The following is a 19,485-nucleotide window of genomic DNA, read 5'->3' as shown; positions in this document are numbered from 1 at the left end:
AATGAAAAGGCAGGTGTATCCAATGACTTGGAAGCACGGCTGCTTTGTGGGATATAGTTTTGCCTTGAGCGCATCTCCCAGAGCTCCTCACAATCCAAGCCACATGATGAGCCAGCCTTTGGCAGGGTAAAACTGTGTTCTCAGAAGCTCAGTGGTTCTTCTGACACCAGCGACATCGTGAAGGCTGTACGTTACGGAGTGTGAGGCACAGCTCACGTTGACACCAGTTCAGCAAAATTCCCTGTGCTATTGTCCTTGGGGCGTGTGTGAGAATGACCGGTGTAACTGGACACTGGCCCCCATCCTATTTATGTTTCCAGTTTATGTCACCCTTTCTTCTCTGGGGCTTGGGTTATGGTTTTTTTCCACACCTTTCACCCCTCTTCACTGTCAAAATCCAGAAGTGAATAATAATTCTTCTCTCTGAATAGTTGTTCTTGAAGATTATTCTGCAGGGGTCAGCAAACTTTTTTTAGCAAGGGGACCAGTCCACTGTCCCTCAGACCTTGCGGGGGACCGGAATATATATTTTTGGGGAGGGGAAATGAATGAATGCCTATGCCCCACAAATAACCCAGAGATAAATTTTAAATAAAAGTCCACATTCTACTCATGAAAAAACACCAGGCAGGCCCCACAAATAACCCAGAGATGCATTTTAAATAAAAGCCCACATTCTACTCATGAAAAAACACCAGGCAGGCCCCACAAATAACCCAGAGATGCATTTTAAATAAAAGGACACATTTTATGTAAAAACACGCTGATTCCCGGACCGTCCGCGGGCCGGATTGAGAAGGTGATTGGGCCAGATCCGGCCCCCGGGCCTTAGGTTGCCTACCCATGTTATTCTGCTTATGTTGCAAATCCTCTCGAACAGGTAAGCTAGGGAAATAGAGAGCTAAGCCACTGTGGATTGTAAACGGCACTAGTTTCTAGGAAGCAACTGCTCCATGAGTCTGCAAAGAACACAATTAACTTTGGAATCATTTGCTGCGTTCTTTAATGCTGGTGGGTTTTGATATAAGTTTGTTTAGCATTACAGAGCTAGGTTAATGTACACCTGCACGTTACAGCAAAGAAACATAATATATCCAGTAACATTCTCAAGCGAGAAAGGTTGTAAAACCACTTAAAACTGCATGTGATATACAACACCAGCACTCCGGGGCTCAGTCTGTTTTTAAATTCCCTGAACTACCGTTGATTCTAAAGCATCCTAAAATAAACACACAGAGCTAAATATAGAGGACTGGCCCTGTTCAGTAGGTACCCTGATGGACACGGCCACAGCAGCAAACCCTGCTGGCCGGGCATAGCTTGATACATCAAAAAATAATAAAATATAAAATCAAATCTCTCCTGCTAGTGCTGCTTATTCCCCCTCTCCTTAAACAAGCCGTTTGGGGTTGATTTGTGCTTTAAATAAGTTCAGAACTAGAATGTGCTTTTAGTGTTAGGGCTGAGTCCCAGAATGAACTAAATTAAAAACTGCATCTGAGCATACACAGAGTGCTTTCCTCCTTGTCATTAAGTGAACACAGCTTGCCTCCAAGATCAAGCAGCCAGACTTTTTAGCATATAAAATGAGCCCTGGAATATGTATATTTTTAAGAAGTAGTGAAGCAATGACCATATATTAAGAAAGAAGACGTAAACTCTAGCCAACCACACTTTTCCATTCCGCAAAGCTCTGCCAGCCCGTCTGCAAGTTCTCAGGTCAATGCAACTAACCTCTTACATCCAGAGACTTCACAACCGCTGCTTTTTATCCTGATCCTTCCCACAAACCCCTCAGTGCTGCTGCTGACACCACAACCAGAAATGGATCTAGTGCAAGCTACTGCACCTGCTGAATTTCCGCCTGATAGGTACCATAGATGATCAGGAACCCCTTGCAAGGAGGGGAGAGTTAGGACTAAAAGGTACTCCTGATAGTATAGTGGTAAGCGGTGCTTTTTTCTGGGGGGAGACGCATACCCCTAAACCTTTTGTGAATTTAAGTTTGGCCTCAGTGAGGGGCAGTATTTCAAAAGGAGTAGGAAAATGAGAGTACCCCCTAAACATTTTTTTAAAGAAATAAAACACTGGTGGTATCGCTGCCTGTCACACACCAGACCAGGGTCTGATTCCCAGACAGGGAGACTGATATTATATAGACTAGCCTCTTACTTTTTTCTTTTTTCTTTCTCCTCCTGTGACAAGGCTGCATTTTAATATTTTAATGTTTCAATATTTTAATGCTGTATTTTAATCTTAAGTTGTATTCATTCAACTCATTACTTGTTAGCCACCCTGAGCCCGGCCTTGGCTGGGGAGGGCGGGGTATAAATAAAAATTTTTATTATTATTATTATTATTAATCTCAGGGTCCTGGGTTCGAGAACCACCTCAGGCAAAATATTACAGGGTTGGGCTAGATGGCCCTCATGGTCCCACCTACAATTTTATGGCCCCTCCATGAAAAGGAAGGCAAGGAATGGAGCTGCCCTTGTCCCTTTTTCTTCCTAGGTGCAGCTATCAGTTTCGCAACACAGGCAGAGACGCTGCGGCTGCACCTGTTGGACGTCTGCCTGCCGCGAAGCTCTTAAAGGGCCGGGAAGAGAGGAGAGGGACCACGCTGGGAAAGACCCACCACCGCCAGCCCCACCGCGGACCCCGAGAGCCCCCCATCCTCACCCAGCAGCAGCAGCAGCGGTCCGAAGCGCAGCAGCGGCGCCGGCTCCATGGCAGAGCGCAGTCCCGGGCGCGCACAGCTCCGCACCTCGCCGCGCGCCCGGGCGGCCAGCGCCGAAGGAGGCGCCCGAGATGCCCGGGGCGCTGCCTCCGCCTGGCCGGGGGGAGGAGCCGCGTCCCTCCCTTCGCGGCTGGCGGGAGGGCGGGCGGTGGGAAGGCGCAGTGGGTGGAGCAGAGGAAGGGCGGGTCCTGCCCCACCTGGGGGAACCGGGGGGGGGGGGTGTTCCGGGCACAGGCTGGATGCAAAGAGAGTTGCCGGTGGTTGTCAGGGTTGTTGCTTTTTTATATATTTGTTGTAATTTGCATTGAAATTTGTTGTGATTTTGCATTGAATATATATATACAATGCTTTTGTTGTTGCCTATATATATATAATTTGTAATTTGTTGTAATTTGCATTGAAATTTGTTGCAATTTTGCATTGAATTTATATATTCAATGCTTTTGTTGTTGCCTATATATAGATATAGATATATATATGTATGCATTGAAATTTGTTGCAATTTTGCATTGAATTTATATATTCAGTGCTTTTGTTGTTGCCTATATATATATATATATATACATTGAAATTTGTTGTAATTTGCATTGAAATTTGTTGTAATTTTGCATTGAATATATATATTCAATGCTTTTGCTGTTTCCTGTGTGTGTGTGTGTGTGTGGTGTGTGTGTGTGTGTGTGTTTTGTGTTGAATATATGCTATATGGTAATTTGTGGACCTAATAGGTATCTAAAGCCATTTGCACATAACACATAGGAGCCTACACAACACAAAATACTGTTGCTGTATGTAGGTTTTATTTTATTTGTTTTTTTATCTTATATTTTGTGTATGTGTATATATATATATATATATATATATATGCAAAATTACAACAAAAATTACAAACATAAGGTCCAAAACAAAGCAGTACAAAACAAAACAGAAACAAAGCAAAAAAACAGGGTTGTTGCTTTTTTCTCCAGCCACACTTTCAGAATGGAAATTTTCCTGGCGCCGCACCGAAAAACAATAAGAAACACCTAGCAGCCCTTGGTTTATAACTTAGGGCACCATAGACGCCCACTTCTAGGGGCCAAGGTCCTTTCGGCTCCCCCAATAAAATATTTGAGGGGCCCCCCAAGTTGATTCAATTGGGGGGGTGCGCCATGTCATGTGATTGCTTATGCAGGGTGGGGCTTACCTGCCCCCTCCCAAATATTTTATTCAACTTGGCACCCCTGTATGGCACAGCTACTTTAAAATATGATCATGGGACGTCCAGAAAATGTAAGACCTTGCAGCTACAAAAGAATGTGAATCATTCCCAAAATATGTGATTTTCCTGCCACACTTGCCAGTCTCCCCTGTCACGTGGTGCCCACATCCTTTGATAACTCAGCCTCGTGACCCTGGATGTTGTGTGACTACAACTCCCATCATTCCTAGTCAGCATGGCCAGTGGTCAGGGAATAAAGGAGTCGTCGTTCAAGAACATCTGGGGACCCAATGTTGAGAAAGGCTTCCCAGGACCATAGCAATTCCATTAAAAGGTAAAGGGACCCCTGACCATTAGGTCCAGTCGTGACCGACTCTGGGGTTGCGGCGCTCATCTCGCTTTATTGGCCGAGGGAGCCGGCGTACACCTTCCGGGTCATGTGGCCAGCATGACTAAGCCGCTTCTGGCGAACCAGAGCAGTTCACGGAAACACCATTTACCTTCCCGCTGGAGCGGTACCTATTTATCTACTTGCACTTTGACGTGCTTTCGAACTGCTAGGTTGAAAGGAGCAGGGACCGAGCAATGGGAACTCACTCCGTCGCAGGGATTCAAACCGCTGACCTTCTGATCTGCAAGCCCTAGGCTCTGTGGTTTAACCCACAGCACCACCCGCGTCCCTCATTACTTCCTTACACCATGGTAAAAAGGTAAAGGACCCCTGACAGTTCAGTCCAGCCATGAATGACTCTGGGATTGCGGCGCTCATCTCGCTTTACTGGCTGAGGGAGCCGGCGTTTGTCCGCAGACAGTTTTTCCGGGTCATGTGGCCAGCATGACTGAGCCGCTTCTGGCGAACCAGAGCAGCGCACAGAAACACCGTTTACCTTCCCGCTGGAGCGGTACCTATTTATCTACCTTAGAGTTATTCCAGCGTAGGTATAGTAGGAATCCCGGCCTTATCAAGCAACCTTAGCTCACGAACAGGATTGTATTGTAAGCCTCTGCACCACAGAAACTACTTGCTAGAATATACCAGCTTCCTTAAAAGTGAGTTGGAAGGAAAGAAGAGATTAAGCTCTGGCATTTCTTTCGGCTGTGAAAACCTGTTCTTTACCATCAGTATTTCCTAACGAGAAGCAACCAGAATGCAGTTACACCATTGTGTATATTGAAGAAGCAGGACAGGATTTTCAGCATCAGGCCCGTTCCCCTCCCACTGTGAAATGAAATATCCAGTTACTACTGTACGAGTAGGATGAGTGAAAATATTTTAATCCCTAGTACCTGTAAAGGTTAAGCACTCTGAGGAAACCTTTGGAGTGAAGACATTCCAGTGCCTAAAATGTGCTTCCACACGCATTAATTTGTGGCAATACCTGTGTTTGCTATGAAACTTTGCTCAGTTGGGAGCCATGCCTAATCCTGTTTCCCTAAATAGTGAACGTGTGTGATATACAGTGGTACCTCGGGTTAAGTACTTAAGTTGTTCCGGCCCCACAACTAACCCAGAGATGCATTTTAAATAAAAGGACACATTCTACTCATGTAAAAACACCAGGCAGGCCCCACAAATAACCCAGAGATGCATTTTAAATAAAAGGACACATTACAGTGGTACCTCGGGTTAAGTACTTAATTCGTAATGGAGGTCTGTACTTAACCTGAAACTGTACTTAACCTGAAGCACCACTTTAGCTAATGGGGCCTCCTGCTGCTGCTGCGCCATCACCACACGATTTCTGTTCTCATCCTGAAGCAAAGTTCTTAACCTGAAGCACTATTTCTGGGTTAGCGGAGTCTGTAACCTGAAGCGTATGTAACCTGAAGCGTATGTAACCCGAGGTACCACTGTACCGTATACATTGAAAAACACACAAATTAGTTCTCATGCGTTTTTCATACATTACACAGTTTCAACGGCACACTTTAAAATACCCAGGTTTACAGCGAAAACAATAGTCACTTTTTGCAAATTGCTTGGTGTCAACACACAAGCTAGGCTGAATCTGCTTCATTGGTGGTGATGCTGCCATCCATAGCAATTAATATCCAAGAAGGGTATAAAAGCATACCTTACAACATTCCTTATTTATACCCTGCCCATCTGCCTGGGTTTCCCCAGCCACTCTGGACAGCTTCCAACATATACTGTATAAAAACATAATAAAACATTAAACATTATAAAACTCCCCTATACAGGGCTGCCTTCAGATGTCTTCTAAAGGTTGCATAGTTACTTATCTCCATGCCCTCTAACACTTCATGTGATCAGACTAAAGCTATAGGCAAGGAAAGCGGGAGACTTTTTTAAAAAAGCAAAAATGCTATTTCACAGGGAGGGGGAAAGGTAAAAGACCCCTGACAGTTAAGTCCAGGCCGAGGGAGCCAGCGTTTCTCCGCAGTTTTTTCGGGTCATGTGGCCAGGATGACTGAGCAGCTTCTGGTGAAACCATAGCAGCGCACAGAAACGCCGTTTACCTTCCCGCCTGGAGTGGTACCTATTAATCTACTTGCACTTTGACGTGCTTTCGAACTGCTAGGTTGGCAGGAGCAGGGACCGAGCAATGGGAGCTCACCCTGTCGTGGGGATTTGAACCGCCGACCTTCCGATTGGGAAGCCCAAGGCTCAGTGGTTTACACCACAGCGCCACCTGCGTCCCAAAAAAGCGATACGGAAGGAAAGAGGGAGACTTTTTTAAAAAAGCAAAAATGCTATTTCACAGGAAAGCCTTGCCCAATTACCATATTTTTTGCTCTGTAAGACTCACTTTTCCCCTCCTAAAAAGTAAGGGGAAATGTGTGTGCGTCTTATGGAGCGAATGCAGGCTGCGCAGCTATCCCAGAAGCCAGAACAGCAAGAGGGATTGCTGCTTTCACTGCGCAGCGATCCCTCTTGCTGTTCTGGCTTCTGAGATTCAGAATATATTTTTTCTTGTTTTCCTCCTCCAAAAACTAGGTGCGTCTTGTGGTCTGGTGCGTCTTACAGAGAGAAAAATACGGTAATTATTTTCTTCCCCAAAAAGTACAAGGCGGGTGGTTCAGGTGTGAGAATGACAGCTATTTCATTGAAAGGAGTTCCCCCGCCTCGCCACTTTTCATTAATTCGGATAGCCAGAAGATGCCTGCTTTTCTGAGCTTCAGCTTTGTTGTGAATGGGGTGTGTGTGACGTTTGGGTGCTTGAAGCAGCACCATTAAGAACTTGAAGTGTGAGAAAGCCCCACCCCACACGCCTACTGCCGTTTTCCACTACACTTGCAATCACGTCATGAGGTGTGGCACCCTAAAGTAAATGCAGCTGACTCTGTGAAATCACGCTACCCGGAAAAATGTGCCACAGCTGTCAGAATTATTACATCCCGTGGATGCAAGGCAAAATCTGTACTAATAATTATGAGAGGCAGGGCCACACCGCTGGCACGAACTAGGCGCTGCAAACTGGCATTTTTAAAAACAGCATCCAGAATGCCCTAGAGGATTTAGAATTCAGTGCTTATCAGCCAACTGCATTATTCATCCTTCGAACCAGTTTTTTCTCTCCTTAATTACCTGCATTATGCAAAAAGGCAATGAGTTGGAAACTAGAAATACGTTCCCAAATAACCCCTTGGGAGCAGACCAAGGCTATTGCCCTGTTTTAGGTTTCCCATTTCCTTGAATTTCCGGGGCAGGTTTAGAGCGTCAGTTTCTTGGTGAGGAGAAATATACCGGTGGTGATTCATTCGGGTTCTCTTTTCAGCAACAGCTATTTATTTATAAGTACATAGGTAAAGCAGGTGGCAAACAGGTTGTGCTAGTTTGAAAGCAGCCTCGGCGATGTGGACGCTACAGCTGTAAAGCACATTTGAAATGCATTATTATTTCCCAGAGAATTCTGGGCCCTGTAGTTTACCCTTCACAGATTTACAATTTCCCAGCAACACTAAATAAACTACAGTTCCCAGAATTCTTTGAGGGAAAGAACATGCTTCAAAGTGCTTTTAAAGGTATAGGGTGAGTGTCAGGAGTTCAGCCTACACTCGAGCAGGACCCTGGTAGAGACACATGCCCGAATGGCATGTTCTCTCCCTCCTGGTCGATCGTTAGGGAGCTTCGTTAGCTCTCTTCAGCCCAAACACCACAGCGACTGATGTCAACCAACGTAGGGATCCGCAGAGTCTGCACATTTTGTGTGACAGACGTCAGCAACTCGGCATTTTGGCTAATCTACTTTATTTACATCTAAACACACACGGAGCACTGCAACATGGCTCCCTCTCTGTCTAGCATCAGACAGCAAAGAACAAAGGACAATAGTCCCACTTCAAGGAACACAGTAACACCAACATCCTGTCTCCATCACTTCCCACTCTGTGGAGTCAAAACATACACCGTCATGTGAAAGACAACAATCCCATGACTGCAATCACGGAGCAGGAATTCTAAAAGTGAGTAGACAGCCTCGGTCTCCCCCCAAAAAACAACAAACCCTTGGAACAACCCTGGGCTATTTCCTGCCAGCTTCTTGTCAGCTTGAAAACTCATTCTGTTTCTCTAATTGCCTCTTTTTGCCTCCTCATGGCCCTCACACACTTGGGTAGGTGTAACTTACATTCCAGACATTTAAAAGAACTGAAAATTATCGTAATGAACCATTATCTCAATGAACCATCAGCGGTTAGTGCAGTTTATCAAGTCACATCCTATGTTTGTTTATTCAGAAGTAAGATGTTTTGCACTGTTCTGTTTTTTTCCAGCTCCTAGCAAGCATTTCTGGGAGCTTCCAGATGACCTGTTTATTGCATTTCCAATCCTGATTTGTTGGCAAGGAGATTAGACTACGTTGGCCATCAACTGAGCATTTGTTTGCAGGGAGGTTAGATGTTGTTGCATCAAAGCAAGTCTTATCTCCACACTTTCCTCTGCGCTTCCCATGGTGTACGAAATCCAGACTCTGGAGGAAGTGGGTTTGTCACACAATACTACAATCATCTATAATTGCACACCCTCATTTTGTTGGTATGTGATTCACAGAATCATAGAATCATAGAGTTGGAAGAGACCACAAGGGCCATCGAATACAACCCCCTGCCAAGCAGGAACCACCATCAGAGCACTCCTGACATATGGTTGTCAAGCCTCTGCTTAAAGACCTCCAAAGAAGGAGACTCCACCACACTCCTTGGCAGCAAATTCCACTGTCGAACAGCTCTTACTGTCAGGAAGTTCTTCCTAATGTTTAGGTGGAATCTTCTTTCTTGTAGTTTGGATCCATTGCTCCATGTCCGCTTCTCTGGAGCAGCAGAAAACAACCTTTCTCCCTCCTCTATGTGACATCCCTTTATATATTTGAACATGGCTATCATATCACCCCTTAACCTCCTCTTCTCCAGGCTAAACATGCCCAGCTCCCTTAGCCGTTCCTCATAAGGCATCATTTCCAGGCCTTTGACCATTTTGGTTGCCCTCCTCTGGACACGTTCCAGTTTGTCAGTGTCCTTCTTGAACTGTGGTGCCCAGAACTGGACACAGTACTCCAGGTGAGGTCTGACCAGAGCAGAATACAGTGGCACTATTGCTTCCCTTGATCTAGATGCTATACTCCTATTGATGCAGCCCAGAATTGCATTGGCTTTTTTAGCTGCCGCGTCACACTGTTGGCTCATGTCAAGTTTGTGGTCAACCAAGACCCCTAGATCCTTTTCACATGTACTGCTCTCAAGCCAGGTGTCACCCATCTTGTATTTGTGCCTCTCATTTTTTTTTTGCCCAAGTGCAATACTTTACATTTCTCCCTGTTAAAATTCATCTTGTTTGTTTTTGCCCAGTTCTCTAATCTGTCAAGGTCGTTTTGAAGTGTGATCCTGTCCTCTGGGGTGTTAGCCACCCCTCCCAGTTTGGTGTCATCTGCAAATTTGATCAGGATGCCCTTGAGTCCATCATCCAAGTCGTTGATAAAGATGTTGAATAAGACCGGGCCCAAGACAGAACCCTGTGGCACCCCACTAGTCAATCTTCTCCAGGATTGAATGCCACTTGAAAATAGTCACAATCTGAAAGCGCCCTCTATGGACAACCCTTGTTAATCTGGGGCATTGACACCAGTGGGGAAGGATGAGTGAAGAGTGGCGAATGACTGCTTATCCGCACCATCTCAAAAACCACCTTGCAACTTGCATTTTCCTGCATTTTTGTGGTATGAACCACATGGCATCTCCACTGTCCTGTTGACACCTTGGTCCTCCTGGAGCCCAAACCTGTTTTTCACCTGCAGAAAGTTTTCCTAAAAGGATCACATTGCCTCGTGCCATGCGATACGGGTTTGGCATGCCACGGTTTTGGAGTTACATCAGGTTTCCCAAAATTCAGCGCCTACCTCATCTGTGCCCACAATCATGTCACACTGTGTTCCCCACTTCTCTCTGGCTACAGATGCTGTACATGAATAACAATTTACAGATATTCTGGCATATCTCCCATCTAAATATGTTGCGGGTGTTATGTACTGAAGTTCTCACCCTGGGCCAGCAGGGGGATACTGTAGGTAGTTTTCACTCAGGTCCACATATGCAAATAAGGGATTGAAAGTGACGTTCAGTGATTGGATAGTTACAGAAAGTGGTTACAGTTGCGTTGTAGTGGAGCTCTATATAAGCAGGCTGGCTGAACCCTTCAGTTCAGTTCTGTTCTGGCCTGTGAATAAACAAGAGCTGTTTGAAGAATCGCTGTGTCGTCTGATATGTTCACCCACAACTTAACAGCGGGCATAGCCTGAAACAGGGGTAGGCAACCTAAGGCCCATGGGCCGGATGCGGCCCAATTGCTTTCTAAATCCAGCCTGCAGACAGTCCAGGAATCTGCATGTTTTTACATGAGTAGAATGTGTCCTTTTATTTAAAATGCATCGCTGGGTTATTTGTGGGGCATAGGAATTCGTTCATTTCCCCCCAAAAAAATGGTCTGAGGGACGGTGGACCAGCCCACAGCTGAAAAAGGTTGCTGACCCCTGGCCTAGAATTTCAAAACTGGTAATGCCTTCCTCGTTGCAGGAACCAATCATTTAAAAGAGCAATGTGGATTTGTGAGATCAGTGCTGAAGAGCCCTGAGATTGATCAGATACACTGACCCTAATGAAAGGTTTCTCCCACAATCTTTTCCCACTAAATCTGAGAATTTACGCATGGAAATGGCTGCAGCAGACAATATGTTCTTTAAACATAATAATTGCGTTGTTAAACTCACATGATGCAGACATCTTTCTTTTGTGGCGCTATCATGTTTTCCCCAGTGCATAAACCACAGTATTTTACTATTACGGCAATTACTACAGGTGAAACTTGGAAAATTAGAATATTGTGGAAAAGTTCATTTATTTCAGTAATTCAACTTAAAAGGTGAAACTAATATATGAGATAGACTCATGACATGCAAAGCGAGATATGTCAAGCCTTTATTTGTTATAATTGTGATGATTATGGCTTTGCATGACATTTCTGTTGGTCTTTGGAAATATATTACTCTCCTGGGCATGGTCGGCCAATTGGTGCCAAAGAAGGATAGAACTTTTTTTATGTATGCAACAGCAGCAGCAAGAATACTTATTGCGAAGTACAGTGGTACCCCGCAAGATGAATGCCTCGGAAGACGAAAAACCCGCTAGATGAAAGGGTTTTTCGTTTTCTGAGGTGCTTCGCAAGACGGATTTCCCTAAGGGCTTGCTTCGCTAGACGAAACAGCCCTGCACGCTCGCTTCCCCGCTCCTCTGGCTCCCTCCCACCTTCCTGCTGACGGCTCCTCCGGCTCCCTCCCACCTTCCGACCTTCCGGCTGCCTCGCGCCGCTGCCCACCGCCCTCGCGCGCTCCCCTCAGGAGCCGTTGCCGCCAGCAGCCAGCGCTGCAGTCGGAGTCGTGCTCCTGAGCCCCGCCGCCCTCCAGCAGCCGCGTCACGCGGTGTCCACAGGCGCGGGTGAGTCCAAGGACCGGCTGCGGCAGCTGCCCTGCTTCTCCCCACCCCTCCCCGCCATGGTGCTTCGCAAGACGAAGAAACTCGCTCTACGAAAAAACTCGCGGAACGAATTAATTTCGTCTTGCGAGGCACCACTGTATTGGAAGACACAAGATCCACCCACCCGGGAAGAATGGCAGATGAAGTTGATGGACTACATGGAATTGGCGGAAATGACTGGCAGAAGAGTCGGTGGAAGAAGACTGGAAAAAGTTTAAAGATTATTTACAGAAATACTGCAAAATTAATGAATGTTAAAAGAATGGTGGAATGAAGTTATATGGCATTAGTAGAAATGTTATAAGGATTTAAGTATAAATAGATTAATAGAATATTATAGGTAAAATAAGGTTAGAATGTGTTAAGATAATTATAGGACAGAAAACAGAGGAAGATGGAAAGGAATTGCTGAAATAATTGATAGAAGTGGAATACAAAAAGGGAGGTGTGAGGAGGTCGGTGAAGTAAGTGAATGAAAGATAAGATATTGAAACTGTTTGAGTGTTTTAAATTGTTTTTGTTTGGTTTTGTTAGTTTAATGTGTTAGTGTTATGTAGTGTTTTTGTGTTGTATTGTATTGCTCCTTTTTTGTTTTTGTTTTTGTTTTGTTTTGTAGTGTTTAAATTGTTTAAAATGTAATAAATATTATTTTTTAAAAAAAGGAAATATATTACTCACGAAAGAAGAATGGCAAGCTAAACTTATGGAGTACGCAGAAATGGCAAAACTTATGGGAAGACTTAGAGACAATAGCAATAGAGACTTTAAAAAAAGATTGGGAACCGTTTATGCTGTATGTACAGAAAGGTTGTAAAGAAATGGATTCATTCGCAGGGTTTGAGTAAACACTTACAAGTAAGAAAACAAATGTAAAGATTAAGAAATAACAATTTGGAAATTAATTAAATGTAAGACAGAATTGGAAAGATAATACGGTATAAAAATATATAAGAACATAGGAGCATTTAACTAAAAAATTAACAAAAATAAGGAAAAATAAATTAAGCAGAAGTAGCAAATATTTAAAGAACCGGAAAGGGAAGTCATAGAGTGGGGGGGGGGATATTTGGGTTCTTTTTTTATTATTTTTTATATGATAAGTGTGTGGAATATTAAATTGTAAAACTAATAAAACTTTTTTTAAAAAAAAATTGCTCCTTTGAGGCTTTTGGAATTTTTTTCTGTTGAATAAGCACAGCTGCCTAAACTGGGTGTTGTTTTCATTTGTGGCCAATAGATGGCGGCAGCAGTTTATAATGGGGCACATAGAAGCCTATTAGTGCAAGTCAAAAAAAAAAAAAACCTTTATTGCATTAGCAAACTGCCATAGCAAAATAAGACAATACAAAAAAGAAAAAAGACAAACTAGAGACAAGCAACCCAGCAAAATTCAGGTGTTTTGGCTGGCGTAGTGACATTTAAGTTACCCGAAGACAATAATGCAAAGATATAATAGCCAGCGCCCAAAAACTAGTATGCGGGTATATATAAAGCACAAAAAGGCCCCAGAACAGACTCAGCATATTGAGTTAAAAGTAATAAAAAGATTAAAACAGGTCCAGGTCTAGGGCACGCTACCCTGTCAGAGTAGCCCTGAGTTTCAGAGCCTGCACTATGAATATTGCCACCCCACGTGAGATTTGGGGATTTGCGTCCACAAGAAGCGATTTCAAACAATCTTCCTTAGATGTAATGGTGGACGGGATCAAAAGGAGGAGCTTAGATCTTATTGGCTCATAAATAGGGCAGTAGAAAAAGAAATGTATGAAGTCCTCTACTTCATTCATTGTGCATGGACATAGACGCTGGGTAATAGGGGTCTTAGAATAAATCCCCTGCAGGAAGGCCGTGGGTATAGAATGGAAGCGGGCCATAGTAAACGCTCTTCTCAAGTTGGGCTCCGTCAGGTCTATCAAGTAGTTGGCAAGTGATCTTACCACTTTCACTTTAGGGAGCCACATGGAGAGGCGAGCTGAGGTGGACTGTGCCCGGTCCATGGCCTCGTCTCTTGTAAGAATCCAGGCCCGGATTTTATGTTTGTCCCAAGAGGACAGCGAGTCAAGATTTGGGAGAGAGTAGCGTGCAGTAATAGTCACCATGGCCTTGGACCATTTATTGCTTTGAGAACACGTTAAAAAGGCTTGCCTGGCTAGTAGGGGACCTGGGGCATTGATTAATTTACAATAAAAGCTAATAATTCTAATGTGGGCTCTCGCAACAATGGAGGGGAGGCCCAGTTCTGTTCTTAACTGTGCTGCAACCGAGCCCTTGGGGAGACCCAGTATCTTCCGTGCAAAAGAGTTTTGTAGAATCTCCAGCCGTTGTAGTGTTTTTAAATTCCACCCCCAGATTTCAACCCCATACAATAACATCGGGAGGACTTTGCTGATAAATGCTTTTCTGATTGGTGGAACCAGCTGGCCGCCTTTTGCATAGTAGAATTTCTCCAAGGCTTTGATGGTTCTGCGGGCAGCCAGGATGGTTGTATTTAGGTGAGCTGACCAGCTAAGCCCATGCTGAAAAATGATACCCAAATACTTGAATGCTGAACAATGTTCAATAGAAGCCTATTAGGTCATTTATTCTACAACCCCAGTTAAGCAAAACCTGATGAATTTCAATTAAATAATAATAATAATCTTCACAGTGCAAAATCATTTTGAGATCTGCAAGAACGCTGATGTTATTTGCAAATTTGTTGATTTCTTTTGTAGGTAGCATTATAAAAAAAAGAATGCCCGATTTTATAGTCTGAAAAGCATAAAAACAATACAGTACGATACACATACAGTTTTATGTGCATTTATCTTGTGCAATTTCAAGTTTGCACGGTTGAAGGCTGTCTGGTCAAAATTGCTCAAATTTTGCACGGAAGATTTTCCTGGCATTGAAAGAGCTTTCAATATTTCATAAAATCATAGAATCACAGAGTTGGAAGAGACCACAAGGGCCATCGAGTCCAACCCCCTGCCAAGCAGGAAACACCATCAGAGAACTCCTGACATATGGTTGTCAAGCCTCTGCTTAAAGACCTCCAAAGAAGGAGACTCCACCACACTCCTTGGCAGCAAATTCCACTGTCGAACAGCTCTTACTGTCAGGAAGTTCTTCCTAATGTTTAGGTGGTGTTGTGTATTGAGTCAAAGGATTTTATATCTGTATTATTATTGTCTATATTTGCATTAGGGTAAAGTAACTGCCTTTTGGTTTCAGGGGGTACAGCTACTATTGGTTCATTTAAACTGCTGTATTTGGATCCTCTGTCTTATTGGTTTCCTCCAAAAGGCAGGACTGTGATTGCCTGATATTGTTCCCTCCAAAATGTATCCTTTCTAGCTAGTCCCCTGTCCCTATAAATGTAGCTTTCCCCTCCTCAGTCTTCAGTCTTGTTTGCTGTAATAAAGAAGTGTTACTAGAGAACTGTCTCCAGCAGATTATGTCAAGAGAGCTGAAATCACAAACCCCACGTCACAACAACTGGCGACGAAGGTGGGATCCGGAATGCTGAGGAGCGGTTAAACGCAGCCCTGCCTCAGAGTCCGGATTGCAGCTAAGAACAAGACTCACTGGCCAGCTGAGAAGACGACCCTGCCACAGGACAATGGAGAGTCCAAGGGTATTGGAGCCCTTCCAGCCATCAGAGCCCCACACGTGGGAAGACTACGTCGAACGCTTCGAGTTCTTCGCAGTGGCTCAAGGGATCACCGATGCCAGCAAAAGAAGGGCCACATTCCTGAGCTACTGTGGGCCTGAGACCTTCAAGCTGGCCAAGGCATTGCTTGCTCCAGCGAAGCTAGGTGAGACATCTCTCAAAGATATTCTTGCCTGCCTAACAAGCCATTTGGCGCCTACTGAGACCAAGATGGCCCGGCGGATGGAGTTTCATGAGAGGCAGCAGCGTGCTGGGGAGTCTGTATCTGCATTTCTAGCTGAACTGCGGAAGCTCGCTCAGCACTGCGACTTCCAAAATCTGGAAGAGACTCTCCTGGATCGGTTTATCGGTGGTCTGAGCAGCAAGAAAGCCAGAAGACGCATCGTGGCTAAAGAAGAGGTTACCCTTGCTTCAGCCTTGAAGGAGGCCACCGCCACGGAGAATTATGAAAGAGAGGAGCTTGATGCCAGTCGCAAGGCCCCTAAGCCACAGATAGAAGTTGCGCATGCCATGGACGAGCTAGAGGCTACTCCGAGCCAGAGCCCAGTCCGTGGGGTCGAGTCAGTGCGTCAGGCCTGCACAGTGCACAAAGATCACCGAGGCAGGTGTCCAGGTTGTGGCGGAAACCATGAGCGGAAGAGTTGTCGTTTCCGGGATGCTATGTGCCGGACGTGCGGGAAGACAGGTCACATCGCCAGGGTCTGTAGATCGGCGGCGTTGGGAGCGACAGGAACACCTAGACTGGAGCATCGCAGACCGCCCACAGCAACCCATTTTCTAAAGGACTGCCACTATGTAACGGAGATCAACGGGAGGGTCGTGCAGTTCCCAGCGCAAGGCAAGGCACACGTCAAGGTGAAGATTGAGGGTCAGCAGTGCGACATGGAGGTGGACTCCGGATCTGGATTCACTATCGTGTCGGACCAGACCGCGAGGACATTCTTCCCCAGGGGTAAGTTGCCCCCTCTGGAGCCCTTCCCGGCAACCTTGCAGTCATACTCAGCGGGCCGCATCCATGTTATGGGAATGTGTGCCGTGAGAGTTCAGTTCCGGGACAAACAGGCTGTACTCAAACTGGTGATTGCGAAGGGCAGTCGCCCCAGTCTCCTGGGCACTGACTGGTTCCCCGCCCTGGGACTGAGTATATCAGGGCTTAATTCAATCCAAACCTGCCCTGAGATGAGCGAGGCATTATGCAAAGAGTTTGCTGGTCTCTTTAATGGAAAACTGGGTTGTTATAAAGGGCCCCCAGTTGACTTCGAGTTGGACCCTGGGGTGGCCCCAATCCGACTCAAACCAAGGCGAGTGCCATTTGCACTGCAACCCAAGATCGAAGCAGAGCTGGATAAATTGGTCAAGCAGGGAGTTCTCTCACCCGTGGACTCTGCTAAGTGGGAGACTCCAATCGTCACGCCCCTTAAAGCAAATGGGGAAGTCAGGATCTGTGCAGATTACAAATGTACTATCAATAAGGCACTCAGGGGAAACTCATACCCCATTCCAGTCGTATCACATCTGTTGGCTAAACTGGCTGGGGGCAAGGTGTTTGCCAAAATTGACCTGGCACAAGCCTACCAACAGCTGCCAGTAACCCCACAATCAGCGGAAGCACAGACTATTGTCACACATAAAGGGGCGTTCAGAGTTAACAGATTACAATTTGGAGTTTGTGTGGCCCCAGGGATTTTTCAAGGGCTCATGGAACGCCTGTTAAGAGGTCTGCCGGGGGTCTTGCCATTTTTTGATGACGTTTTGATTGCTGGAAAAGACCCACAGGAACTGGTTGCGCGTGTCCGTGCAGTGTTGCTCAAGTTCAAGGAGGTGGGGTTGCAACTGAAAAAGGAAAAATGCAGTTTTGGGGTGCCAGCTGTGGATTTCTTGGGGTTTAAAATTGATGCATCAGGCATCCACCCCACAGATGCTAAGCTTAAGGCCATCATCGAGGCACCACGACCACAGAACAAGACGGAGTTGCAGTCATTCCTGGGACTTATTAACTTTTATCATTCGTTCTTACCCCATAAAGCTTCGGTAGCTGAACCATTACATAGACTGTTGCAGAAAAAGAATGTGTGGCGATGGGGGCAGGGGCAGCAGAAGGCTTTTGACTCCTTGCGAAGAATGCTGAGTAGCGGGAGCGTCCTTGCTCATTATGATGAGTCAAAGCCGCTGGTCCTGGCATGTGATGCCTCTCAATACGGCCTGGGGGCGGTGCTGAGTCATAGGGAACTGGATGGGTCGGAAAAGCCCATCTCTTTCTATTCCCGTACGTTGTCGCCCACGGAGCGCAACTATGCTCAAATTGACAAAGAGGCGCTTGCAATTGTGGCAGGAATCAAAAAGTTCCATGATTATGTGTACGGTCGCCATTTCTCCATTGAAACGGACCACAAACCACTGTTAGGGTTGTTCAACCCGAACAAACAAACGCCACAAATTCTCTCCCCCAGAATGTTGCGTTGGTCTATATTCCTGAACGGGTTCCAGTACACCTTGACCCATGTGCCGGGGAAACGGTTGTGCCACGCTGATGCGCTGAGTCGATTGCCCCTTCCTGGCGGGAGCAATGAGGATCCCGCTCCAGCGGAGCACATAATGATGCTGGAAACACTTCCGGGGGCTCCTGTAACGGCTACTGATATAGCTGAGAAAACGAGGAAAGATGCTGTTCTCTCCCGTGTGCTCACTTGGGTGGGGAGGGGGTGGCCAGGTGGTCCGCATGAAGACAAATTCAGGCCTTATGCGACAAGGCAGCACGAGTTGTCCATGCATAAGGGTTGTCTCCTGTGGGGAGATAGGGTGATCATCCCAGCACCACTGAGAAACAGGGTGCTTGAGACGCTTCACATGGGACACCCGGGAATGGTCAGGATGAAGTCGCTAGCCCGATGTTATGTGTGGTGGCCTGGAATGGACCAGAACATAGAACAATGGGTACGAACATGTAAGGCATGCCAAGAGGTGCGGCCAGAAGTGGCCAGAGCACCAGTTCACTGGTGGGAGCAGTCCAGATCTCCCTGGAGCCGGCTGCACTTAGATTTTGCTGGGCCATTCCAGGGGAAGGTCTTTTTGGTTGTCGTCGATGCATATTCCAAATGGTTAGAAGTGGCGATGGTCCCTAGCATGGCATCAGCTGCCGTAATCAAGGTGTTGAGGCAGCTGTTTGCAACCCACGGGTTACCTGAGACCATTGTATCAGATAATGGGGCAGCTTTTGTATCCCAAGAATTCAGGGCATTCTTGGCTGATAACTTCATAAGAGGGGTCACATCCGCGCCCTTTCACCCATCCTCCAATGGGCAGGCTGAGCGCATGGTAAGAACAGCCAAAGAATCCATTGCGCGCTTAATGGAGGGTAACTGGTCAGCTCGCATCGCGCGAATGTTATTTTTGCAGCATGCGACGCCGTGTACTGCGACGGGCAAGTCGCCAGCTGAGCTGCTCTTGGGTAGAAGACTGGTAACGGTGCTGGATTATGTCCACCCGGATAAAATGCCAAACCATAATTCAAGAGCAACCCCCCAGGCTGAGACTGACACAACAAGGTATCTCGCCCCTGAAGATCTGGTCTGGGTGAGGAACTATTCACGAGGTTCGCGGTGGGTGGCTGGTGTGGTCACCCGGGCTAGTGGACCTGTGTCCTATTATGTAACCTTGGAAAATGGGCAAGTTTGGAAGAGACATATAGATCAGCTGAGGCGCCGGGCGCTCAGCAGGGAGGAGTCAGATAATTCATCCCTGGCTAACGACGCAGAGCTGCAAGACCAGAGTGAAAATGGCCCAGAGGTGCAGTCACCAGGGGCTTCAGCAAATGAACCAGGGTCTGCTAGTCCTCATGATGACGAGGTACAGGTAGGGAACCCTGAGATGTCTGGGACTCCATCTGTTCCTGAGGAAACCCCTATAGCA

At 46.1% G+C, this 19,485-nt stretch overlaps 1 protein-coding gene across 1 annotated transcript in view; it reads right to left on the bottom strand.

Annotated features, from left to right (window-relative positions):
* The window catches only part of BTC (betacellulin), a gene marked incomplete at its 5' end in the record, with an annotated part of 34,245 nt that extends 23,998 nt beyond the window's left edge, over positions 1–10,247 (bottom strand). The window contains 2 exons of the mRNA XM_083409408.1: positions 2,680–2,934; positions 10,187–10,247. Coding sequence (XP_083265534.1) covers positions 2,680–2,934; positions 10,187–10,247 — 316 coding nt within the window. The remainder of the gene's footprint in view (positions 1–2,679; positions 2,935–10,186) is intronic.
* Between the last annotated feature and the right edge of the window lie 9,238 nt (positions 10,248–19,485).

Source organism: Podarcis tiliguerta, assembly GCF_965153285.1.
Source record: "Podarcis tiliguerta genome assembly, chromosome: 13".
Taxonomy (NCBI): Eukaryota; Metazoa; Chordata; class Lepidosauria; order Squamata; family Lacertidae; genus Podarcis; species Podarcis tiliguerta.
The sequence above is the reverse complement of the archived record's forward strand: the minus strand, read 5'-3'. Positions and strand labels throughout refer to the sequence as shown.